This window comes from Protopterus annectens, chromosome 4.part0 (assembly GCF_019279795.1).
Source record: "Protopterus annectens isolate FY-2018-M chromosome 4.part0, PAN1.0, whole genome shotgun sequence".
NCBI lineage: Eukaryota > Metazoa > Chordata > Ceratodontiformes > Protopteridae > Protopterus > Protopterus annectens.
Genome location: NC_056733.1, coordinates 474,000,437 through 474,027,296, shown reverse-complemented (window position 1 = coordinate 474,027,296; position 26,860 = coordinate 474,000,437). Strand labels below are relative to the sequence as shown.

General features: G+C 39.1%; 1 protein-coding gene across 2 annotated transcripts in view; it reads right to left on the bottom strand.

Moving 5' to 3' along the window:
* Nucleotides 1-934: 934 nt before the first annotated feature.
* SSH1 (slingshot protein phosphatase 1) overlaps nucleotides 935-26,860 on the bottom strand; it is a 1,317,746-nt gene continuing 1,291,820 nt past the window's right edge. For both annotated transcript variants that reach the window (XM_044068394.1, XM_044068395.1), the window contains one exon: nucleotides 935-3,614. In XM_044068394.1, the coding sequence (XP_043924329.1) occupies nucleotides 2,409-3,614 (1,206 nt within the window). In that variant the 3' untranslated portion in view covers nucleotides 935-2,408. The remainder of the gene's footprint in view (nucleotides 3,615-26,860) is intronic.

Here is a 26,860-nt window from a genome sequence, read left to right as displayed (position 1 = left end):
GCTTTAAAAGCTGTAGTACATTTCACCCAGCCACAAAAAAAGCAGAGTCTAGTAAGGTGTCTAGTTTCTAGCCATGGTCTTTTGTGGTAGCAGTAACTATAGTCCAGCTTTCAGAGCTGTAAAACACTTAGTACTGTGTTTTTTTTTTGCCTCTGCAGTTGATAGTAAATAGCTGCAGCTGCTAAAGTTCCACGTACTCCAAATATTTATAGCAGAGTCCCTTCAATCATAACCAAGCAGCTGTACGTTCTTTAAATGGGTGTTAAGATTCATCTCTCAAGTTTCATCCACCCACAACCCCAATTTCTCATTTTTGCACATGGGGTCAGGGTGTCAACTTCAACAGTGACAATCATCTAGAGCCAAGGTTCAGACTTCAGGGTTGCTAGCCATGCCACGGTTGTTCTTCCATACCACACACTCACAGGCCACACACACACCTATGGCCAATTTAGAGTATTCAGTCCACCTAATGCAGGTCTTTGGAATGTGGAGGAAACTGCAGCACCTGGAGGAAACTCATGTGAACACAGGAAGGACATGCAGACTCTGCACAGAAAGCACCCCAGCCAAGAATCGAACCAGGGAACTTCTTACTCCGAGGCAACAACACTATCTGCTGTACTACAGTGCCGTCCCACCTCATAGGTTTTTTAGTATCCATTTTTTGAAGACAACTTGGTAATGATCAGAATCCTAATATTCCTCTATAGTGCAACAAATCTTATTAATGGAAATGTGCACAGGCTGCACTGAATGAGCATACAACCTAATTTATTTTGTGATGAATCGCTTTACTAATAAAGGCAGTTATTAGTGCACAGTGCTATATAAAGTTTCTAAGGCAGTTATCAGTGCACAGTGCTATATAACGTTTCTAACAGTTAAAATGCGTTAAAGATGTAAGGATATGTTAAGCCATTTTCAGTCAGTCTTGTCTCAAAAAATGAATTTACTCTTTAATAAATAACAAAAATATTGTATCATTCCATACAGTATCTATTGCAACAATGCTGTTTTGTTCTAGTAGAATAAAGCAGTGTTTTACCCTGTGCTACCATGTGCATCCCTAATCATATTTTCAGTGCAACACACTATTTTGATCCACTGGAATACTCCCTTTTCAAAAAATATATATATTGAGATGTTATCAAGATCTGCTCAACAACAGTTAACAGATTGCAGTTTTGGTCTCTTCTAGAGGGCACAGGAAATCAGCATTATCTTATGAACTTTAAATGAAAAAAAAAAAGAGTAAACATCTAAGAAAAGAACTATACTTTTTGTCTTATGGACAAGAGTTTGATATATTATTTCCAAAGAACATTTGAACTGTTATGGTTTGCATACTGTGGTAAACCTGAGCTGTTCTCCCAACAATGCTCAGAACTCTATGGAAAAGTCACAATAGTTAATGTTTAAAAAATTGCAAGGTCAATGAAAAAGAATTATAACATAGTACAACCTATACAATTAAAACATTACTAAATACATTTTTACACGCATCTTTCTCAGGTATAATTATCTGTGCCTTATTTAACAGCAAATTTATGCCATTTAAAAGGTATTTCCTATCTATTCCCTGAGAATAGGAAAGTATACCTGTAAAAGGTAGGTACATAACAGTACAAGAAAAAAAAACTGTCTTCAAACACGAGCTGATGGCACTTGTTCCTAATATTACCACAATGGTTCTCATTTGTATCACCACTCATACACTTTGCTTATCATGGAAAAATGAGCTGCAACAATGAACAGACATATCTTGCACTTGTAACACAATGTCAGTCTTTTAAAATTATGGTTACAAATAACTTTAACCACCTGGAAAAAATAAGAATGCAAATTCACCATTACAAACAAGTGTTGAGATGGGGCGGGTGGTGGGGCAATTAGTTAGGCCAGACAAGTTAATCTCAGTGGTGTTCTGTAATGTAACAGTGTATATCCTAGAGTGGAGGTAGAAAAACATACTGCCCTAGTCTACAACGTACTCATACTACTGAAAGACTTTAGTCCTTAGTCTGCAGTGAAAAATGACATAATCACTGGACATACTTAAAATACAATCACTGTATTTTACTTAAAGGCTTTAAAAATGAGACATTGTCAACACATCTTTGCTTGGCAAATAGTTTTGCAAACTGGATTTAGCAAAGAACAAATGCAGCTTAATGTCTCAATCTCACAGGGCTTTTCAAAAGGTGTACAAGAACATTAAAACAAATTCAATCCATTTGTGCTAGAAACACACTACTAAACCCCTTACATATTGTGCAGTGGATTATAATATATTGTAATATTGCATTTCCGAACACGTTTGTTAAACAAATAATGGCATTTATCTTCTGTACTTTATCATACCAAATATATCTGTCATGCAGGTATGAAACATAAGAGATGGTGTATCAACTATTTCCCAAACATTGTACATTCTTTTCATTTTCAGTGGGAGACCTCAGTGATGTGGCATTGCTTTTATTTTTGTGCCAATTTATTTCTGAGGAAAACTGTATCAAACTTTCATTTATTTTGGCCTTATCTGAACTACAAGAGGTGAAGACACTTCCATCACTGAGCAGCAAATTATCTTGACAGAAATTCAGGCTTCGAAGTTTGGCAACTGAATAAGATCTTTTTAGCCGTGAAGGAATAGTCAGCCCAGCAAAATGTTCTCTAACCTTAGCCTCCAGAGATTTTTGCTTCACTAAACCCATCTTTCCGCAATGACAGCAAATGCTATCACTGCTAGAACTGCGAATTAAGTGTGACTTCATAGATAAAGATATAGGTGCCAAAGAAGTGCCTTCCCAAACGTCTCGTGATGATTTTTTCTGATATACATGTGAAGCCAAGTTTTTCTGATGGACTCCATTGCTAACGGTGAGAGGATCCATTTTATTTGCAGGGAGTACAAGGCTGCCCATGCTTGTAGAAGATGGCAATAGGTCTGCAATATGCAAAGATGACTGCAAATGGCACCAGGCACAGTTTTTTCCATCTTGACTTGCACCAGCTACATGTTCAAAGTTTCTTCCTGGATTAGAAACAGGTGTTGCAGATTTACTACTTAACTTTTCCAACTCTTTGGTGTGTTTTCTCACTAATCCTGCTTTCTGTAACTTAATGAGCGACTCCTGGTGTTGAATTAGATAACTCTGAGAAGCTCCCTTTCCTATACATTGTAAATCCTTTATTTCCCTGAGGTTTTTTATGGAGTCACACATGCATTCCTCACCTGTTTCATTCTCAGATTTGAAATTAAAACCACAGTTATTGTTTTCTTTATGAAGCAAGTCAGTAGATCTCAATGATTCACGGCACTCGTCATTCTGATCATACACATTAGAACTGCACTGCATTTCCTTACCAACACGATAATGTTGGTCAGATTTGTCTGTATTTAAATTCTGGTTAGACAATTCAGCTGTCACATGTATAGACCCTGAGGGTTGAGTATAGACTGTAGCACTGCTGCATACAGGTTTGTCACTATGGCATTGAGATGGTTCAACAGGAAATTCGCATGACTGTGTTTCTGGGGAACAGATACATTCTGCACAGGACCGATAAGATGGTTGTACTTTGCTAAAAAGTGCAAACATGGCCCCATCCTATAAAGGAAACCAAAAAATATATATTAATGTGAACCTGTAATATATTTAAAGTGGTATTATAAGTACATGTATAACAGTTTTCACATATTTACACTGACATTAAAAGAACAGTTACAACAATTTTGATTTATGTAACAAATCTATTTTCGGATTCTTCTGAAATCAGCTACATTATCCTATGGAAAAATTGTATGCTCTTTTCATATTTTTTTACTTCAACACTACATAAAATCATGCTAACTCAGTCTCTGACCCCTTACTGACTGATCCAAAATGAATGCCACTGCAATAAAGTGCACAGATAATTTCTTACAATTAAAATATTTTAAAATAAACAAAACTTAGTCTGCTTCAGATTAGTACTAGACAATGCATTTCATAAGTATGACTGACCGACTCCCTTCCTGCCCAGACAAAAGGTAACATACTATGGCTCTCAAAACCAATGGTATAGTGTTAACTGACATAGAAAATAACCGTTTGAAATCTTGGGATCTACTTTGCTGAGTACCAAGATGCAGAGAGAGAATGGCCAAAAATCCATACTTAGCAAATATACGAAGTCTGAGATTGCCATTTCTAGGAATATTTCCTTTTCTCCACACATAGCTATGTTGGAGTTTGCATATATAAGTTGGGGGATGTGGAGTGTGCAGGTGGGCTTGCCTCCCTGACAAAAACATGTTTAAAGAAGAGCAATGTTCGACATCCACTCCTCTCCTGCATTGTAAGTCTTTTTTGGTATCTCAGATCTCAGCAATGTGAGTCTTGACATTTTGAGAGACAAATTATAAAATTCTTTCAGTGCTTTCCGGATATTCTCCTGTACTTCTACACAGGAACCTCAAAACAGGCAAAGTGACTGTTCTTTGAATGGCTCTCTCTCTCTTCATAGTGGGACTTCATCCAGTAAAGACTAAATATCTGGCACAACAATTTGTGGGCAGTTAATGTGATAGATAATGCAATCACAATCACATTTTTTTTTATTGTAATGGGGGCATTAGTTGCTTGCAAGTACTGTTTGAACCAACTACTAAAGCCCTTACAGAAAAAAAAGTTTTACATTTTTACGGGAGGTTTGTGTGTGGGACAGAATCTTATACTGGTTATAGTCGGAGAAGGAACAGTGCACACAAAATGTGCTGATGTGTTTTGCAGCCAAATACATTTTGTTTACTGATTTATCTTTCAAAGACCACATACTACAGCCTTCTAAAAATACTGGGATGGCAGCTAAGTCAATTGTGTGTCTAGTAAGAAAATATGTATTAATGAATTTACTTGTGTGTTTATTTATGCATAGGATTCCAGAATGTTTATCACATAACCACAGACTACTGGAAATTTCTCAGTAAAACAAGGGCTCTGTTATTTTTCTCAAAAACCTTTTCCCATTAATAGTGAGTTGAAACATTCATTGACTGAAAACTGCATATGAAAAACTTCTGGAAACTACTGGGAGAGATTATACAAGAAAAACTTCTGGAAATTAGTGGGCACACAAACATTTTCAAATATCAAACAGTGACTAAATACATATTTTACTTTTTCACTTGAATACTAATATAATTTGCAAACTAGGGGACAATTTTGTGTAACGAGCTAAAAAATGTTCAAAAAATGTCCATTTGCTTGTGCTATGAAAGCATTATTTCTACATAATATCTAAGAGTACAGCTTTATTAGTAAACGTATCATAACAGTAGATGTTTGAATGATCACTACTGCAGTAGCCTAAAATTGTTTGTCTTTTCGGCTTTTCCCGGTTAGGGGTCGCCACAGCGGAACTCTGGCCCGCTAATGATTGACAGTAGATTTTTTTTTTTTTATGGTGCCGAGTTGCCAGCCCGACGCCCAACCTTCAGCGAAGGCACTCCCATTCACATATGTCTTCCGGAGGCCATTTGACCGCGGGGAGGACATGGAAGATGGCTGGCTGTTATAGCCTAGGAAGGCTATAACTCATATATTTTAGGCTACTGCAGTAGCCTAAAATATACGAGTTATATCCTTCCTAGGCTATAACAGCCAGCCATCTTTCAAAGCTTTAAGGCACCTTCCACATGCCCAGTTAGTCAGCTCAAACTGAGCTAAATAAAGTAAAGTTTGGGCATCATGCCCTTAAGAGCATTTATGCCAGCTGAGAGAGGAAGGCTAACAATACTGTTAGGAAAAGAAAAAAAATAAATACATGTCCACAACCTGGAAAAAAACAGAACCAAAAACAAAAGTTGGGGGATGGAGGGAGGGAGTGGCTGCTGCAGCAGTGATCATTCGAACATACTTACACAACTGTATTATGTTCATCATTATGATCACCAGTGTAGTATCCCAAATTATATGGGTAGAGTATAGCTTAAAGAATGGGAAGGAAGAAGAAGGGTCCAGGAGCCCCTGGAGTACAGCCTTAGCAAAGCCTGCCTAAACGTGGATAAGGAATCTAGTTTATAGTGCTTTGTATAAGTAAGTACAGAGGACCACGTTGCTGCTTTTAGCATACATCACTTTCCAAAAAGCCACAGATAAAGCCATGGCCCTAACAGAATAAGCCTTGACCCTGCCTAGATTTGCTTTGTTGTTGTGGGAATAACAGACGTTAATAGCCTAAGACAATCACTTGGAAATGGTCTGCTTTGATGCAGCTTGTCCCTTTTTACCTTCCAAACAAACAAACAAATGATCAAAAGTTCCGATAGATTTTGTTCTGTAAAGATAGTACCCATGTTGTCTGTGGACATCTAATATATGGAGTATTTTTCCTCCCTCAGTTTTAGGTTTTGGAAAGAAAACAGGGAGATGGATAGATTGGCTTAATACATTCATAGGTAAGTACTAGGCTGGCTGTCCTTGCAGGCCATTTAAAGCAGAAAAATTTCCCTTTTGGTGCTCAAATTAACCCATCCCTAGATTGGACTTGCACAGTCCATGGCCCATAATTATTTATTACCCCAAGGAGAATAACTGGGATCATACCATATATAATTTGAGGGGACCCATGCATTTGATAAAGCATTTAGGAGCTGGCTCTCTCTTAGCAGTACAGTAGGCAGTCCTGGGGTAAATTTTCTTTTTCACATCCATAGATCCAAGTCGGTTCCAGAGCAGTGGTATCTTCTGGGAGATACACCTGTCCCTGCAACCATTCTGCTGATGTTGCAGAAAATGTTTAGATCCCAAGGCAGAGTACTTCCAATGCCATTTAACTTGCTGATGTGTAGTAAATCCATCAGTAATGGGTTGGAGGATGCCTTGTATGTCTGACACAGGTCAACAGATAGTAGTCTGTAGGATATGGAATATATAGTGATGGGGCTTTGAGTTGGTCTACATGGTTCATAGGTAGGTACTAGGCTATCGGCCCTGAGGCCTATACAAGCCCAGCCAAAAAGGTACCCTGTCTTTTGCCACCCAAAATAATTATTTTCCTGTGCCACTGTCGAGCAGAGCCACAGAGGTGATCCCCGGGGTGAATTTCCTATTTCCCATCCAGTCATCAAGATTTTTCTTGAAAACTGCCAATGAGGAGCTTTATTTGATATAGATAGGTAGTTTATTCCAGAGTATGGGAAGTCTCTGGGACAGGAATCTATCTCTCCGGCATGTTCTGTTTATTGTGGTGATAACGTTTAGGTCCCTAGAGCATGTAGCTCGGAGGGACTGGGATTTCTTTAAGTGGAGCATGTCCAACAGCTCTGGGTTTGACATAGCTTTGTATGTTAGGCAGATATCACTTCTGAGTAGGCGATATGCGACAAGAGTAAAGCTGGAGTTTTTTGAGACAGTCTGCGTAGGGCATCTGTTTGAGGCCGGTAATCCTCTTTGTGAGGTATTTCTGCGGCCTTTCCAGTTGTTGTAGATGTCTTGTGAGGTACATACCAAAAGGGGAATTGTACTCTATAATGGGTCTAATGAGTGATGAGTAGAGGGGAACAATGACCTCTTTTTTTCTGGATGAGAAACCTTTTGTGATGAGGTGTGCCACATAGAAGGATTTCCTGACTACTGTGGCGATGTGATTATCAAAGGAGAGGCTACTGTCCCCTGTGTCACAAGGTCTCATCACACTTTCGGTGTTAAGTATACTATCACCTATGTTGTAGTTCATGGGTACAGAGTTTTTACCAAAGGGGATGACAATGCCTTTTTTGGCACTGAGCTTGAGGCCATGGCTTTGACACCAGGCATCTGTCTCAGTGAGGCCCTTTTGTAGGATGTCCACATCGTTAGGAGTTTCGATTATGGCTCCTAGTTTGCAGTCATCTGCAAACTTCTTTAACCAAAGACCTTCTGTGTTTAGCGCTTGTATCATTTTAGTAAGGTATCGATGTGGGAATTCCAGTTGCTGCATGTGTCTAGACAGATAGATGCCAAAGAGGGCATTACACTCAATTAATGGCCTAATGAGGGCTGATAAAGGGGAACGATGACCCTCCCCCCAGATCTGGACACAATCCCTTTGTTTATAAGCTGTGCAACATAGAAGAATTTTCTTATGACAATGGACACATGCTGGTCAATACTTAGGTCACTGCCTACACAAGTTCCCAATTCCTGAACAACTGGGTCAACTCTTATGGGCATACTGTCAATGTGGTAGTTCCCTGAGGTAGATGATTTTTCAAAGGATACAATAATGCATTTTTTTGGCATTTAGTTTCAGTCCATTATTTTGGCACCAGTTATTTATTAAGGACAAACCATCCTGCAGGATGACCAAGACATTTGGGAATTGATTGACTGCTCCTAGCCTGCAGCCATCTGCAAACTTAGTCAGCCAGAGTCCTTTGGTATTGGTGTTTACTGCAGAGAAGTAGAGCCAAACAGAAGAGGTTCCAGCAAAGAACCCTGGGGGAATTCCACTGGTGACTGGTCTCGTTGTGGCGGTAACTTCCCCTATTTTGATTTCCTCTAGCCTATTTGTGAGCCAGCTGGCAATCCAGTGGATGACATATGGGTTTATTCCCAGTTTATTTGTCTTTTCTATTATGCTTGAGTCAGGCACTGTGTCAAAAGTTTTAGCCAGGTTGTGGTATGCAGTGTGCAGTGTTTTGAAATCATTCATTGCTTTAGTGACCTTAAAAGTCCAACAGGTTGAGTAAGCATGACCTGTCCTTAACAAATCCAAGCTGAGATGGGTCCAGTGTATGGAGGTTCCCTAGTTGGACATGAAGAAGATCTAGTGCATTGTGATGCTTTACCAGCCTTGGTGCGAGTTTCTTCTGGATTAAGACTAAAACATCTCCACATTATTTCACCTCTTGCACAGTAGCTGCTCTAACCATGTGGAAGGCAGTATATATCCCTACACAGCTAGAATGGTCTCCCCCACTTTAAATCATCACTCATTCACTTGCACAGATGCCAACATCCTCCAGTGTGAGAAGGGCTTATAGGGAGAGGTGTTTCTTGTTCAGGCTCCTAGTATTGATCAGTAACACCTTCATCATTTCCTTTGCATGTTTCATTATGTTAGTAGGTTTATCAGGCTGGTACTGCCTAAAAAGGTACTATTGCCATTGACCAATTCTTTGCCAATAATCAAATCCCTAAAGGGGACACATGCAGGTCCATTCCTTGCAAAGCAGTGTTGTGTGTTGATCATACTCTACCAGGCTGACAAATATTGGACCCCCTTCGAATGACACCAAAACTAAGCCAATTATTGAAACTGATTATGTTTTGCTCATATTGCGGCATCATCCTTGGAGAAGGTAAAAGGGTGCTCAGTGCTAGGTTCATACCTGCCTTGGACACATTCTGACAGCTACATCATGAATCTCTTCATATAGCCCAGGGAGGTGAACCTCAAGTCAATGACACCAGTGTAAAGTATCAGAGTCATTCTTGTACTTGTTGTTCAATGAGTTGAATGCATGTGTGATCTGATGGATCCTGATACCAGACAAGCAACTTCCCATCAAGTCTTACCTTGCTCTCTCTAGTAAGAGGTACATCTGTATGTCTTACAGCAGAGTTATCTATAACAAGAATGTTTGGTTGGGTCAATGCCTGCCTTACGGGCTCAGCCTCCTTGACTCTGCGACTCTTTCTGCTATGTCAGGAGGTAGGTTTAACTTGTTGAGCGTGCTTTGCTATGGAGGTCTTTGTGGTTTAGGCAAGTTAATCTTTAAAACTTCAGCACATGATGGATTGTGTGTATTCTGATGGTTTTGGTGAGGTGTGGTGTACTGTTGATGACTTTAGTGTCTGAGTTTACTGTGTACAAGATTTTTGCCTTCAATGACATTATATAGATACATCACTCATGCACTGTTATGCCGTTTGAGTAATAAATGATCATCAGACAGCATCAGACAATTCTTAAACTGTGTCAATATATTTACTTCAATCAGGATGGATAGAGAAGTTGTGGGAAGGTGCTGGTCCATTATTCTGACAGGAATAACTATGGGGGCAGGGATGACTACAACTGCTTAGACAATGCTATGTATAGGATAATGCTTGGATGGACTTGTTACAGAGTATTTAAAGTTCAATATTAAACCAACCTGAAAAAATTCTTCTGCCACCAGCAGGAACCAGTAAACTAATTATAGTAAAAACTCACCAATTTAATATTTAAATTAATGCAAGCAGTATCAGTACACTCAATATCCATGCAAATTCTGATACTAATTCAGGCATAAAAGAAGGATCAATTCTGAAGGAAGTGAGATAAGACTAACCCACCATAAGAGCTTGTACCTCTCAGATACTCTTCTTGCCGACATCAGAGCAATGAGCAATGCTGTTTTCCACATTAAGAACCTCAAGTCAGACTAATGAGATAGTTCAAATGGAGCAAGTGTTAGCTTTTCTAACAAAAAATTAAGATCCCAAGGAGAAGCCACAGGTTTTCTGAATGGCTTCTTATGCAGAACTACTTTCAAAAACATGTTGACACAAGACTGCACTGAAAGAGAGGGCTCCATGAACAAACATGCTGATAAAGCCAAAAAATGTACCTTGATACAGCAGCAAGACAGACCTTAGGATATTAACTCACACAAATACTGTAAAACCAGAGATAAACTAGCCCTGAATGGTTTGCTGGTTCTTTTGTGGCTCCAACTAAAAAACTTTTTCCATTGGCTAATATATGATTTTCTAGTAGCGGGTTTTCTTGCCCCTATTAATACCTGCTGTACATCCTGAGAAAGAAAAGATGCCAAAACGGTATTAAAGTCCTATTATCCAAGCAGTCAACTATAGTTGCTTGGAGTCAGGATGTATCAAACACCGCTGATCTAGTGTGAGTAAACCCAGTCTGTGAGGTAGCTTGTGATAATTTTCCATGGTCAATTCCACAAGAAGGAAGAGCCACTGTTACCTAGTGCAGAACGGAGTCACCACAATGATCTTTTGGAAGTACTTTTGAATCTTCAGAAGTACCCTAGAAATCAATGGAAATGCAAACAGTAACATTCCTGTCCAAGGAAAAGAAAAGGCAGCAGTCTTTCCAGACCTTCTTCCAAGGAGTCCTGGAACATAATTTTGTCATTTTGTTGTTTACAGAGAAAGCAAAAAGATCTACTTGAGATGTTCCCCACAGATAGATTAAATCTTGGAAGACCCCCAGATTCAGTTTCCATTTGTGAGGGTCAGTCCTGGTCCTGCTCTGACAGGATATAAAATGCCTGTAGATTGAGATTGTGCTGTAAAGTTACATGCCATGCTAATATGGTTAGTCTGCATAGGGGGGTAAGACCTCGTGCTCCCTTGCTTGTTTATGTGCTATATCACTGCAGTGTTGTCTGTAGACACTTGTAGTGGGTCCTGGGGACCACATATATTTCAGAGAATTGACAGCATTTATATCATCTCTTTTATGTTTTAGTCTGTCATTTCTGTCTGAACGACCCTGCCCTTTTATACAAATAGATATGCTCCCCAAGCAAAGTCTGAGGTTTCTGAAGTGACTGGCTGTTTTGGAGCAGCAGGGGAGAATGGGAGACCAGGATTCTTAGAAATTTGGTATCTCTATCACAATTTCTCTCTTTTTATAAATCCCAAGGCTGGAATTTGAAATGGGAAAAATAGAGATTTCTGACACCATTGTATCTTTCTTGGGTAGAGTCTTGCAAGAGGTATCATAAGCATCATGGGAGAAAGGAGACCCAGACTCCTAAGAAATTCCCTTGCTGAGACAGAAGTCTGAATGGAGAACCCCATAACAGATCTAAATACAGATCTAGTTTATTCTTCCTGTGGAAGAAAAGTCCAACAGGCACCCCAGAAAAACATTCCTGTGAGGAGTCAGGAAAAACTTCTGAATATTCTCTTGGAATCCCAGCATATGCTGGAGATCCCTTACCCAACAGGGAGATTTCCAGACATTAAAACAGATTCTGCAAGGCTAAGCAAGTTGTCTAAACATGGAAATAATGTGGACTAATGAACTGCCAAATTGAGAGGGGGAACAAAGTCCCTCATTTAGTCATTCAAACTTATTTGACTGTTCTTTTTTCTAGGAGATTCCGACTTTCTTTTTTGTACCTTCCTGCCATTGCTTTTTAAACATCTTCTTACCTGCATTCTGCTGGGACTGTTTATATTTTGCCTTTTGCCAAATTTAGCAGAGGCTGTAGAGAGAGAACCTTAGAAAACTTACAGAAGGACGGCTGAAAAATTTGCGAGATTCTCTGAATCAAACTTCCTCTCTCTCATCACACTTTTTAATGACTTAAACAGCAGAAGATCCGAAAACTAAATCTCTAAAGAAGATTTTAAAATTTCATTTTTGACATCCTCTAGAAGGTTATGAGGATGCACAGTTCCACTGTCAACTGGCCTGGAGATAGTATCCAGCTAATCATAAACATATTTTAAGCAATGAGTAGTTACTTGTAAAACAGAAGAAACTAAATTTTACAGAGGAGATTTTTCCTCACACAAGGAAACTGATGATAAAACATTCCACATACTCTCACAATTAGCCAAAAGAAACCTCATATGAGCTTGACAGTTTTGAATTAAGTCGGAGAAGCATACACTTTTTTTCCCAAAACTTGTCAAAAGCCTTTCCATCATTGTCAGGAGGAGAGGGATTGGAATTAAAGAAAGTTTTTAGTAGTAGCTGGATTCACTAAAGCTATAGCTACTAGGTCAAGTCGGGGATTAGTGTATAAAAACCTGAAAGACTGAGGAACTTTGTATAATCCATCTGCTTTTATAAGGGGCAGAAGGCCGACTAACAGAGAAATTGCAAGCTGTGACCAAAACATCCTCCAAAGCAGACAAGACTAGAGGGACAGGTAAAGATTATGGAAATTGCAGTTGTAACAAATCGCAGTATTTTCTGAAGGACTGACAAACCTCACTATTTTCCCCACTGAAAGCATTGATTCACCCTGGAAATGGGCTCAGAGAAAGAGAATCACTCACAGGAAGAACCTGATACCACACTTACCACAGAATCACATTTCCCTATAGATTTACGTTCTTGAACATCTTCAGGGAAAGAGGCATCCCTTTTTCTCTTAAAAGAAATGGAGTTATAAGAGAGGTCAAGAGCAATATTCAACCTAAGACCCTGAGCCAAGCCTAATAAATTACTCCTGTCCAGAGTAGCTAATAAAAAGATACATTAGTTTTCTGTTTTTTATGACAGGGATTTCTGAAGAAAAAGACCTAGAACTGCCAGCAACAACTTGGCCAGGGATGGACACAACATAAAGGCTAAGCAGGAACACTTTCCCTATGCTTTTTACTAAGGCCGACAAGAGTGGCTCTCTCTTGTCCACTATGGGGACCTCAGCAGTTCAAGAGAACATGTCTAACCCCTAGTCCATGGTGGCTGTAGGGACTACACTAGAGGTATCAGAAAAAAAAAGGTGAGTGGTCTGAGGAACCAACTTTGGCCACAGCAGAGTCACCTACCTGTAAAGAAGGCAAATTACCAGTCTGCTTATTTTTGTGGCTGGAAGAAGGTTCAACTGAGTAACCTGTACACTTTTCCATGGCCATGCTGAAAATGGTACTCAGTTTCTGGGGAAGCTTAACAGCAACAGTCAGTAAAACATGATAATAACAAGAAAGGAACTTATTTCCAAGAAAAGGCACTAAACATTTTCCCAGCCCCAAAAAGTAAAATAACAGTCTCTCCACTGAAAAAGCAGTTTTAAACAATTAATAACTTTTTACCCCATAAGTAAAAAAAAAGTGAGCCCCCATTTAAAAGTGCATAAAAATCACAAAGACGGTAAACAAAAACACTTTTTCCCTAGCTTAAAAGTAATTCTTTTTCAGGAAAAAGTACATTTTCAGTAAGAAAAAGTAAAGTGGAAGGTTTTTCCCCAAAGAGAACTTAACCGCAGGTGCAGGATCTCTTCAGGGAGGAGGAGTCAGGATGATATATTTAAGGTGACTGCCATGCTTCCGAGCAAGGTTGTGTGGCAGCAAGTCTAACAGAGGTATTCAGAAAATCTGCTTTTTTTCCGTCAGTACTGCTCAAGGGTATATTTGTCCTGCAGATGTTTTAGTAATGTGCCAATGGAATTTGTACAAAACTATATCTATAATTCAGCAAGCATCTACACCACAGCAAAAACCAGTTTAGTAATCATAATACAGGTTCATAGGTACTACGCAATTAGTATTCAGAACACTACAAGGCTAACACAAAAATCCTACTTCGTAGTTCCTTCTAGCCTCAAGGAAGGTAAAACATGATAAACCAGGGAGAACACGAGGCTGCCCATCCAATGATCTCAGTTTACCTTGAAGTGGCAAGGGTTCTATTGTGTTTGACATTTAGTGGAAGTTTGTTGCAGTGGTGAAGAATATATTGGGATATGAATAATCACACCAATGTGCCTTATTTATCTGTTGTTGAAGGTTTAGTTCTTTAACTGTGAATCTGAAGTAACATTTGTTCTGTAAGGGAATAGGAGGTAAAGATTGTTCAATCTTTTATGGCTCAAAAGGCTTGGCAGAGATCTCCACAGAGCAGTCTATAAGAGCCTGAATACAGAGAGAGAGAGAGAGAGCTGCCAATCAGTCCTGATAACTAAGATTTTTGAAGCTATTGATCTTTTAAGTTATGAATCTCTGCTGTCTCTCAAGTTGAGTTATATGTTTAGACAAATACATGCCAAAAGGTGCATTACATTCAATAATGATGAGGAAGGAGTAAGATAAAGGGGAATTATAACTTCTTTGGCTCTAGTGGAGATGCCTTTGGAAATTAGAGGAGATCAACAGAAGGCTTTCCAAACTATTGTGGAGCTATGATGGTCAGATAAGGAATTATCAACAAAAATGCATAGATCCCTTACAATAGTGAGTGGAGGAATGTGTCACCTCTATGGTATGTGAAAATGTTTTATTTACCAAAATTAACTATGGAACATTTCTTTGTGTTTAATATGAGACCGTTTTTTCATCAATTGTTAACATTCTCTAAGTCATGTTGCAGCAACTGTGAGCAGATGGAAGATCGAACAACAAGCACCAATTTACAGTCATCTGTAAATGTAGATAACCACACAAGCATGATGGCCTGAACATCTCAGAAAGAGATGCCAAATAAGATGGCCTAACACTGAGCCTGTGGTACAGGACTGGTAACTGTTTTGCTTTCAGAAGTACACCTGCGACTCTAACCACATAGGTTATGTCAGACAACCAATGGCCATCTACCAAACAACATAAGGATTTATTTCCAGATTTACAAGTCTGTTAATAATACCTGCACGTGGAAAACTGTCAATGGCCTTGACCAATATGAGAAATGTACGGCATAAACACTATCCACTACTACATTTACTTTTTCAGAGAGATTAATAAAGTTAGAGAGGCAGGACATACCTTTAACAAAGCCAAATTTATGAAGATGCATGGTAAGATATTTTCAATGTCTGGCTTAGTATCAGACCTGCAGATAAAGGCGGGGGCATAGTCCTTATGAATAAGAAAGATTATAATCAGGCTATGTGTAATATGTTGAGTGAAACTGACACATATAAGCTTTTGGATAGATCTCAGTATGAAACAATTCTTAAAAATGCAAGAGATAGTTTATATGATCTACTTATGTGTAGACAATTGGATGAGAAACTTTATTCCTTTTTTAATGTTGTCGCATTAAAGGTTTACCAAAGGTGCATAAGTCCTTGCACCAACCTCCATTAAGACCTATTATGAATGGAGGTGGGTGGGTCACAGAAACTGTTTCATTCTATATAGAGAGTAAATTAGGACCCATAGTGAGGTCTATACCAACCATCCTGCAAGATACCACACATTTTTTGAAGGATCTGAGAGAATGTGAGGAGAGACTTGATTTAGGGGGATACCTCATGGTTACCCTAGATGTTCAAAGCCTCTTTACCTCAATTCCAAATTATTATGGCATTGAGGCGATAAAGGAGATTTTGAATGAGATGAGAACAATGTGCAATGAAGAAATTGTTAATTTGCACATTGTTGGAATTAGTATTGTCCAACAATGTATTTTTGTTTGATAAGAAGATATATTTGCAACAATGGGGTGTTGACATGGGCACCCCATGTGTGAATTTGTATGCAAATTTGGTTGTTCACTATTGGGAAAAACAGCATTTATTTGGTCGTCTCAGTACACACAGTAAACTATACACGCTTTGTAGATGATGGTTTTTTGTTTTGGGATGGAGATTTTCCATCCCTAGAAGGATTTATTAAATATCTAGAGTCTACAACATGCTTTCTGAGGTTCACTATGACCCATTTCTTAGAAATAGTGGATTTTCTTGATGTATCAATACATAAATATAAGGGAGGTAAAATTAATACCAGTTTGTATCGTAAAGAATGTTGGTGGAATAGTTTGCTGGATCGCAGTAGTATGCATCCAGAGCATATATTCCCGAACACTGTAAAAGGACAGATAAATAGGGTGAAAAACATCTGTAGTGATCAATTAACATGGAGAGTGAGGTTATGGCACGAGAGAGATTATTTATAGATAGAGGGTATAAGGAACCGGAGATAAATAGAGCTAGAAGTGAAGTCCTAAATTTAATGAAAGAACAGAGGGAGGAATGCATGTCAGTACTGTTAGATAAACCAAATAAACCAAGCAGAGAGTGCAGGGTTTGTTTTATGACAAAATATACTAATGACAATAGGAAAATGTGCATTATTATTAAAAGGAACTGGCATCTGTTGACTACTGATAGGGAGGACAGCTGAATGGGTAGGGGAAACTCCCTGTTTTGCTTACAAGAATAATAAGAACTTAAAATGTTTGTTATGCGGGGAGAAACAGCAGAAATTAGCTCAAGGGAATGAGATGGGTACATTTCCCTGCAAGAAATGCAGGATGTGTGACATACTATGTAAAACACAAAGTTATACTCACCCCACACAGAATTTCAGATTTGAACCTAGGTTCAGTGCTTCATTTGACAGTACAAATATTACTTATCTTGCTAATTGTAATGATTGTAATTGTTTTCATGTTGGTAAAACCCTGAAGCATTTTAGAGCTAGGATGTACCAACACTTATATGATATTAGAAACAAGAATGTGCAAAATGCTTTAGCGAAGCATGTTGCGGAGTTTTAATATGCATACTTTCAGTGTCTTACAGCATGTGATAGTTAATATGGGGGAGGGGGCAATAATAACTATCTAGAGAGAGTTGAACTTAGGTTGATTTTAAGACTTTGGGCACATATTCATCCTGGGCTCAATAGCAGTGTATGCATTAAGCCAGAATTGGATGCCCATTCCTTTAAGAAGTAGTGATGTTTTTAATTGGGATTTTAAATGTGAATTGATTAATTGATGACAATGAGTGCTTAATTTGTATGTTTTTATACTATAAAATGGTGCAAGTGAAATGTATTGTTAAGGATCTGAGGAAGCGTAGTTTTATCTACGCGAAAACACTTATCCATTGTTTTGCTGATTTATTAAATTACTAAACTAGAATATTAAGCTGTGGTGGTTCTTTTAGTTTTGTTCTACATATTTTCAATGTCCAGATTAATGAAGTCTGAGACAATATGCTTCACAGCTTTATATACAAGGCAAGTGAGACTAATAGGTCTGCAGTTACCATGGTGCATAGTAAGGCCACCCCTGGATAATGATATTACAGTGGCGGTTTTCCATTTGTCAGGAATGTAGCCAGTGCAGAGACTTAGACTCAACAGGTTAAGTAAGAGTTTAGATAGGTCAGAGTTAGCACCGATAATCAGGCAACTTTGTATATTATCAGGGCCCATGGATGAGGTGTTCTTAGCATTTGACAAGGCTGATAGATTTCATTACATAGTAATGAAAAGGGGTTTAGTTAGGATTGTGGAATCTTTAACTATGTTGGTGTAAAATTTGTACTACATTTATCATCTAAAATATTAGTTAATTCTATTGTTCCTATAAGTGCTTGAAAAGAATGGCTAGAACTAAGTTTGTCTGCTTAAGGGTCAATATGGCCAGGCATCTTATCTTCCTGATGACAGCTCCCTGAGTATCTTCCGATGCTCCTGTTATAGTCTTTGCCAACAGACTGAGGAACATATACAATTTGTTCTTTCTGTTCTTAAATCAGTTATTATTATCTCTTCTTTTTATCCTATACATCTTCATAACTTCTATTTGCAATGTATTTACCAACTCCTAATTTAAATTTTTATGTTCAATATTGATAATTAGTCACTCCCAATGTACTATGTACTGTAGAATTTTCACTTAAACTTGTATATTTTGTTGCAGTGCAGTTCTACTTATCTTTTCATCTATTATCTTAATGCGAGTGTGCATTTTATATAATACAGATATATATATATATAGAGAGAGAGATACACATATTCACGTGTGTGTGTGTGTGTGTGTGTGTGTGTGTGTGTATATATATATATATATATATATATATATATAGATGTGTGTGTGTGTATACATATATATATATATATGGATCACCTTCAGAAGCTCAAAGTTTCAAAACTTCAAAAGGCTGAGACCAAAGATTGAAGTTTTGAATGGAGATCGCTGTACAGCACGGAAGAGGATATTTACTGTACTGTAGTGCGATCTTGTAGTTGGCATATTTATTTAGTAGGGGGTGTGGGGGTGCAGGGAGCATGTATACATTTTTTTTTTGTTTTAAGTTTTTTATTAGGTTTTTGAAGTTTCAAAACTTTGATATTATGGTCTCGGCCGTTTGAAGTTCAAAGTTTTGAAATTTTGAGATTCTGAAGTTAATCTATATATATATATGGGTCCCCTTCAAAACATCAAATACTCACTATCGAATCCCACTTCATTGAGCCTGAATTCTTCGAAACTTCATTATATCAATCTGCCGTAACAATGAAAACAAACCCTGGGAAAAGAACCACCTGGCCACCATGGTGAACCTTGATATTTGTCTGCTGTAGTGCAATCTCGAAATTAGTATATTTAGTTAGGAGGATTTTTTTGTTATGTTTGCTGTTTTGGCCTGGTCTTTGAGTGGTTCCTTTCCCGGGTTCATTTTCATTGTTCCGGCAGTTCGATATAATGAGGTTTTGAAGAATTCAGGCTCGATGAAGTGGGATTCGATAATGTGAGTATTCGATGTTGTGAAGTAGATCCATATATATATATATATATATATATATATATATATATAGGGTCTATATCATTTCATTGAAAACTCATTTCATTGAAGTTTAGTTCATTGACACATATTCACTGAAAACCCAATTCACTTGAAAGCTCACTTCACTGAAACCCATTTCGTTGAAAGGTATATATGGCCTATTCCCCACTGTTGTGCGATCCTGGAGTTAGTATATAAATATTTTACAGCATATAGATGGATACTTACAAGTGTAATGAAACAATTCTTCCAGAAGACAACATATAACCAATTTATGTGGGGGGCTTCGCAAAACGATGCATTAAAAGACACTATGGGCGAAAGTAATGAAATAAGTGAAATGACTGAGGTCATGAACTCTGAGCTGCTAGACCCAGCTAAGATTTCTGAGTTGTAAAGGAAGGCAGGATTTGAATGAGCTATGTAATGTTGGACTGATAATGACTGGATAGATTATAAATAATGTATATATGTTTGCAACTACAATTGTGTCAGTGTGGTTTGTAATGTATAATGTTTGCAATTGGAATTTTGTCAATATGTTTTTTTTTCATAAGATTTCCTGTGTCATATGTGATAATTTAATAAAGATGTTTCTTGATATATATATATATATATATATATATATAAAAGATTTTTGTAACACACAGTAAAAAGCATACGGCTGACACTTCTTCAGGTTTGATGTCAGACAATACCACAGTGTGTCCTTTGGTCTCTGGTTAGTCAGCTGCTGCTCTACTAGCAGCTATAACAGAGAAAAAACATCTAATGTTTGAGAAGCTTGGCTAATTCTATGTTAAAAGTCTCCTTGGTATGCAGGTAGACATTAAAAATAGTGGAATCCTCAACAAGTTAAACAAGGCAAGGTTAAACCGTCCGACCCAGAATTCAGTAAAACATAGAAAGTACAGTTGTGTACACTTACCATAAATGTAGATATTCGAGTGTATTCACTGTTGCAGTCATTACATTTGGGGTAATCTGCTGACAGGTTGCCCTCAGTCGGCCTGAATAACAAAGTCTTGGGTCCTGCTTTGGATGCTGTCTCCTCTTCAATGACGTCAGGTCATCAGGGGTATAAAACATGCAGCTGACACCATTTTAATCAGTTTTTCTTGCCCCAGATGTCAGGTGCCTCCCAAATGGGGAGCAAAAAAAAAAAAAAATATGTGTATGTATGTATATATATATATATATATATATATATATATATATATATATATATATATATATATATATATATATATATATATATATATATATATATATGCATGTATTTTAGAACACAAATAATTTACTTCCAACTAAATGCAAATACACCACAAAGGCTTTTGAGCATAGTGAAGGAAAGAAGAGGTATAATAACAGAGAAGAATAGGGGCTGGCGGGTGGGTAACCCAGACTGCAACAGTGAATACACTCGAACATCTACATTTATGGTGAGTGTACACAACTGGACTATGTTATTCATGTTTCACTGTTGCAGTCATTACATTTGGGTATAATCCCAAAGCTATGGATGGGAGGATGGAATTACACAGCATTAGGACCAGCTATAAGGCCCTGCAGGACAGCAGTGGCAAAGCCTGCAGTGGATTTAGAAAAGAGAGGCAAATGGTAACGTTTTGTGAACGTATCAACTGAGCTCCAAGTAGCAGCTTCTAGAATGTCTCTGGTAGGAAACCCTCTGAGAAAAGCTGCAGAAGTAGATGCAGCCATGGTGGAATGGGATCTGATCCCCTTGGGGACAACTTTACCATGGTGCATGTAGCAGAAACTAATACAATGGCTTATCCATTTTGAAATAGTCTGCTTTGATATAGCCTTCCCCTCTGCCACCAGTAGTTGCTCTGACTTTCTTAGAGATTTTGTCCTGTTTAAGTAGAATCTTAGTTGTCTGTGTCCATCCAATGAATGCAGAATCTGCTCCCCTTGTTCTGCGGATTTGGGAAAAAAGTTGGCAGATGAATGGTCTGGTTAAGAGCCACACAGGATACCACCTTAGGTATAAAAGAAGGACTGGTCCGGAGGGCCATCCTGTCTGGATAAAAGATAATGAAAGGCTCCACTGCCATGAGAGCCTATAGTTCTGAAGTCCTTCTAGCTGAAGGGACTGCTAAAAGAAAGGCTGTCTTCCAAGAAAGAAATTTTATGTTTGTAGTAGCAGATGGTTCAAAAGGAGGTAGGGTGAGTTTTTTCAGCACAAAATTGAGGTCCCATGCAGGAGTCTGTGCTCTCCTGGGAGGTCTCAAATTTTTGGCCCCTCTGAGGTACTGCTTTAGAAGGGGAAGAGAAAAGCTCCGGACTGACCTTGCCAACACTGGTATCGAGCTCTGTGTTGTAATTAGCCGAGATGGCAGAGGCATGGATTTTTACAGAAGAAAAAGATACGCCCTTGTGAAGCATCTCAGTTAAATATTGAAAACCTGAGGGATATTGGCATCGCTGTGTTTATTCCTTGTGTTCGGTTCCAGGCACAGAATCTCTTCCATTTATCAGCATAAGATTTTCTAGTACTAGGCCTTCTAGCCTCCAAGATGACATCCATCACAGTTTTACTGAGAGATGTGAGTGGTGAAATTAGTTGATTAGCTATGCTGCAAGATTCAGAGTTTGGAGCGGAGTGTGCAGAATTTGATAGTTCTGCTGAAACAATAGATGAGGTGTCTGAGGCAAGTACCATGGAGGAAGGTGTGACATATTCCTTAGAAGTGGGTACCAGTGTTGGCGAGGTCAGTCCGGAGCAATCAGAATCATTTTTGGTTTTTCCTGTCTGACATTTAGTAAAACCTGGGAGAGCAGACGCAGAGGGGGAAAGGCAAAGATGGATAGGTTTTTCCAGCTGAAGGATAAAGCATCCACTTTCCAAGCTTTTTTGTGTTGAGTTCAGGTGCAGAATTTGTCTAACTGGTAGTTTTGGGGAGAGGCAAAAAGATCTATGTCTGGGTTCCCCCATTTTCGGGTCAACATACTGAAGATTTGTGGGTCCAATTTCCATTTGCGTGGGTCCATAAGATTTCTGCTTAGGTCGTCTGCCAGAGTATTTTGCTTTCCTGGCAGGAATTGAGCTTGTAGATGTATTTGGTAAGTCAAGGCTGTGTTTCACAAGGCCATGGCTAGTCTGCAAAGGGGGTAGGAGTGGGTAACCCCCTGCTTATGTACCACATAACGGTGGTATTGTCCGTCTTTATCAGTAGTTGTCCTGGATGAAGGAAGTCCTTGAAGGCTGTCAGAGCATTCTGTACAGCTACCATTTCTTTCTGGTTAATACGTAGGTGCATTTGATTTGGGCTCCATTCACCCCGAATGCATCTCCCTGCCAGATGGGCCCCCCACGCATAGTCTGATGCGTCTGTAGTCAGGGTTTGGGTGGCAGGGGGTAGAATGAATGACAATCCCTTGTTTTGGTGACAGGCCTCTGCCCACCAAAGGAACTCCTGCTGCAGGCAAGGAATGAGAGGAATCATTGTTTCCAGGCTGTGACAATGTTGACTCCATAAGCTTTTTAGGTACCATTGAAGTTTCCTCATATGCAGTCTTGCATATGGAATTAGTAAAATGCAGGAAGCCATGAACCCCAAAGCCTGCAGAATTTGTCTTGCAGATAGCTGGGTTTTTGTGGCCACTTGTTTGAAGTATGCTATCAACTGAATATGTTTGCCTGGTGTGAGGTAAGCCATCTGGGCAGTTGTATTCAAGCTTGCACCCAGGAATATAATTATTTGAGAGGGTACCAGTTTTGATTTCTTTTTGTTTATGGTGTACCCTAGGCATGTTAGAAGCCTTTTTACAAACGCCAGATGTTGTAGAAGAGTGTCCTTGTCCTCTGCCTGAATTAGACAATTGTCCAGATAAGGATAAATTTGAATGTTTCTTTGTCTGCAAAATGCAATTACTAGTGCCAGGCACTTTGTGAAGACCCTGGGCACAGTAGAGAAACCAAAGGGCAGTGCAGAGAACTGGTAATGCAAATAGCCTGCTTTGAAACTGAGGTATATTCTGCAAGATTCCCTGATTGGGATATGCATGTAAGCCTCTTTTAAGTCTAGAGTTACCAACCAGGCATTCTTGCCTAGCATAGGCAGTAGCTGTTGTAAAGTCAGCATCTTGAATTTTGGAATGTCCAGGAAAGTATTTAGAATGGAGAAGTCCAGAATTAGATGCCATGATTTGTCTTTTCTGGGTACCAGGAAAAGTCTTGAATAAATACCTTGTCCTTTTTCCTTTTCTGGTACTGGTTGAACAGCCTCATATCCATGAGGGACATGACTTGTTTCTGGGCCTCTGCCCACTGATTTGGGGGCAGATCTGGCCATCCGTTTGGAATTGGCAACATGTGGAAATGAAATCTGTACCCCTGGGATACTATATTTAAGACCCACTTGTCCTGGGAAATTAGATGCCAGTTTTGAGCATGAAGTGCTAGTTTCCCCCCCAAAGGGGCTGCCAAAAGATAACTGCTTGGAAATGGCAGAGGAAAGTCATTGAGACTGTTTACCATAGGGTGGTGCTTTGCTACTTCCTGATTTGGAGGTAGTGGCACCCCATTGTTTTGTTCTGTAAGAACCTTGTGACTGAAACCTGGAGCCTTTGGAGTGTCTGGGTTTGACCTGAGTGGCTCTGTTGGGAACTGGAAAGGACAAATTCTTAGTAGGCCAGTGCCTACTGAACCTGGGTGGCTAGATATAGCTTTGTCTTCCATCTTTTTTAAAACTTCTTCTGCCTTATTACCAAATAGACTGTCCTGCTGTAAAGGAGCATCCAACAATTTAGCTTTAACATGATCAGCAGATTTTGCTCCTTAAGCCAAGCATGCCTTCTTATCACAGATTCAGTTACGGCGGCCCTGCAAGAGGCCTCCAAGGAATCAAAACCACATTGCAAAGTATGCTTTCCAACTTGTTCAGCTGAATGCAATAAATCCTGTAACTATTTTCCACACAATCAGAAAGCAACATCATCTTCTGTTTCAGTAAACCCATGACATGCTGTTGATATTTAACCATATGAAATTGACAGTTTAAAGCCCTGATTGCCAGGGTTGCAGACGTATAGACCTTCTTACCCCATCTATCCAGCGCCCAGGAGTCTCTATCAGAAGGGGTAGGATTTTTAACAGTAGAATCCTTAACACCCTTGGGACCCTGAAAAATAATTTCAGGGTCAGCAGTAGGGTTTTTGAAAAGAAACTTGTGGGAGTTAGGAACCCTGTAATATCTGTCTGGCTTACTAGGAGCTGGAGGAAGGAAATCAGGAACCATACTGGATTCTGAGAAGACATCACCAACAATGTCTAAAACAGGAGGTATAGCCAAAGGCCTATACTGAGGAAGAAGAAGAAAATCCCTAAGCCTCTTTTTGGATTCTGAAAAGTCCTGACTCTCCCAATGAAAATGTTCCCTTAAGGTATGCAAAGTTTCTTCAAAAGAAAAATCCTCAGGAGGAGAGGTAGAAGGGATGGATTCTTCTGCATCAGAGTCTTCATAAGGGGGGATAGAAAATTCCTGATCAGAAGACGAATCAGAAGAAATGGAAACCTGATCTGAAGATTCATAATCAGTGCCTTGCCTAGGCCTCTTAATTGGAGGGGGTTGGGAACCCCTGATCAAGGTAATTAAATCCTCAGCCATTTTGATAATTTGTTTTTTAGGCATAGGGGCCTGAGCATGCGACTCATTTGTCGGTTTTTTAGACATAGTAGTTGGTTTTAGCCTTGTTTTTGATGATGGCGTTGGTTTAATATACAAATCTTTAAGCCTGAAAACACCCTCAGAAGCCGGTGCCGGCTCTGGACCCATCCAAGGGAGAAACATCCGCGGGTTCAATACTTGAATCTTGTGGCATACCGGACTCCGAATGGATCTCGATATAGGCCTGTGACTCAAAAGTAGCGGGCATCAGGGGCTGCGAAAGCACCTCACTGAGAACCGGCGAACTGGCAACTGGCTTAGGATAAGCTTTGTCTGTTTTGGACCTCGACGGTAGTCTTTTTCTTTGCGTTTTTTGTGAATTCCGGTAGTCAGATTGCTAACCGACAACATTTCAGGATAGTTAAATCTTGAACCAAAGTATTTAGAAGCAAAATTATACCGACGCTTAATAGTGCATTGGTTAAATTTAGCACAAAACCGACAGCAAGGCACATTGTGGTCAGGGTCTAGGCAAGGAATACAGTAGAAATGAAAATCCTTATGAGGTATTTGCTTCCCACAAGTAATACAATTATTAACTTTTACTGACATCGGTAAGGAGCAAGAAAAAGTTTCCCTAACGGGGTACTTAGCTTTAGTTTGAAGACTTTGGTTCTGAAACTCGAAAACGAAAATTTCAGGAGTCGGCCGACCGGCACTTGCGAACTGCTTCTGCTTTGGGCACCGTGCGGCAAGAAAGACTGATTAAAATGGCGTCGGCTGCATGTTTTATACCCCTGATGACCTGATGTCATGCAAGAGGACACAGCACTCGACGTAGGACCCAAGACTTTGTTATTCAGGCCGACTGAGCGCAACCTGCCAGCAGATTACCCCAAATGTAATGACTGCAACAGTGAAACACGAAGAACATCAAATATTACCCAGAGGTGCTGCAAAAGTCAAATGCTGCAGTCAAAGCTAAATTATTTTGAGACATGGGTCAGGAGGAAAAATCTTTGTTTACCATTTCCAAAACTTATGAGAGTAGCTCTGGAGTGAATATAGCACTACAGAAAATTTTGAAACGGCTAATCCTCAAATGTAGTGTAAAAGAGGAACTCCAGCCTATAAAGATAGAATGACAGCATTGAAATTTTACTCGCCAGTTAGACACAGTAAAGGATATAACACCTGTTGATGCAAAATTTCAGATTTACGGACCGTCAAAGTCCTATCTTCAGCTATCTGATGAATATTTAACATGCTGAAGCAATGATACCAATGAATGTACATATTACCAGGTGAAGTGGCTTAAAAGAAAAGATCCTTTGCAGCCATATGGAAGGTGCTGTGGGACAAATATACAAGACCAAACTCTGGGTCACATTCTCAAAAACATGCTCTAGGTGTAAGTGACTTACTCCAGTGTAGGGCCTATTTATAAAACAGGCTTGCATAGAAGCAAATCACTTAAACCAAGAACAGGTCTTTTGGACTCTGGTCCTTTGGTTTCCTGCAAAGCTAAAAGCAATATGGAAATAAATGCCTCTTATTTTCGGTAAAGAAGAAAAAGAGGAGCTGAGATTTGTAGGTTTTGTATAGCTGGCATAAAGGTCATACTCCAGAACAGGTCCTGTTAGTCCCTTGGTGTGCAAAAGAGTGTATGTGCTGTATCTTTAAGAAGAGTTTCCTATAAATATGTGCTAGCTTCAGTGTCATTTTGAGAGTGCAGCCAGAGAGTGAGCATGTATGAATGTAATAGCTAGTTTGTATACAAGTTTACCAAAGTTAAAGTTATTAAGCCTCAGTCCTGATGTGTTTGTACATAATAAAGCTGCTTGAACAAAACCCACAAAGACTTGTTCATAGGTTCATAGGTTCATAGGTTCATACTAGGCTATCTGCCCAAGGGCATTTATAAGCCTAGCCCATAGTTATGTGGCTTTCACCACCCCTTTAGTTTGAATAAAAACTATGCCTATCATTTTTCTGTGCCTCTGTCAAGCAGTGACACTGAAGTAATCCCTGGGGT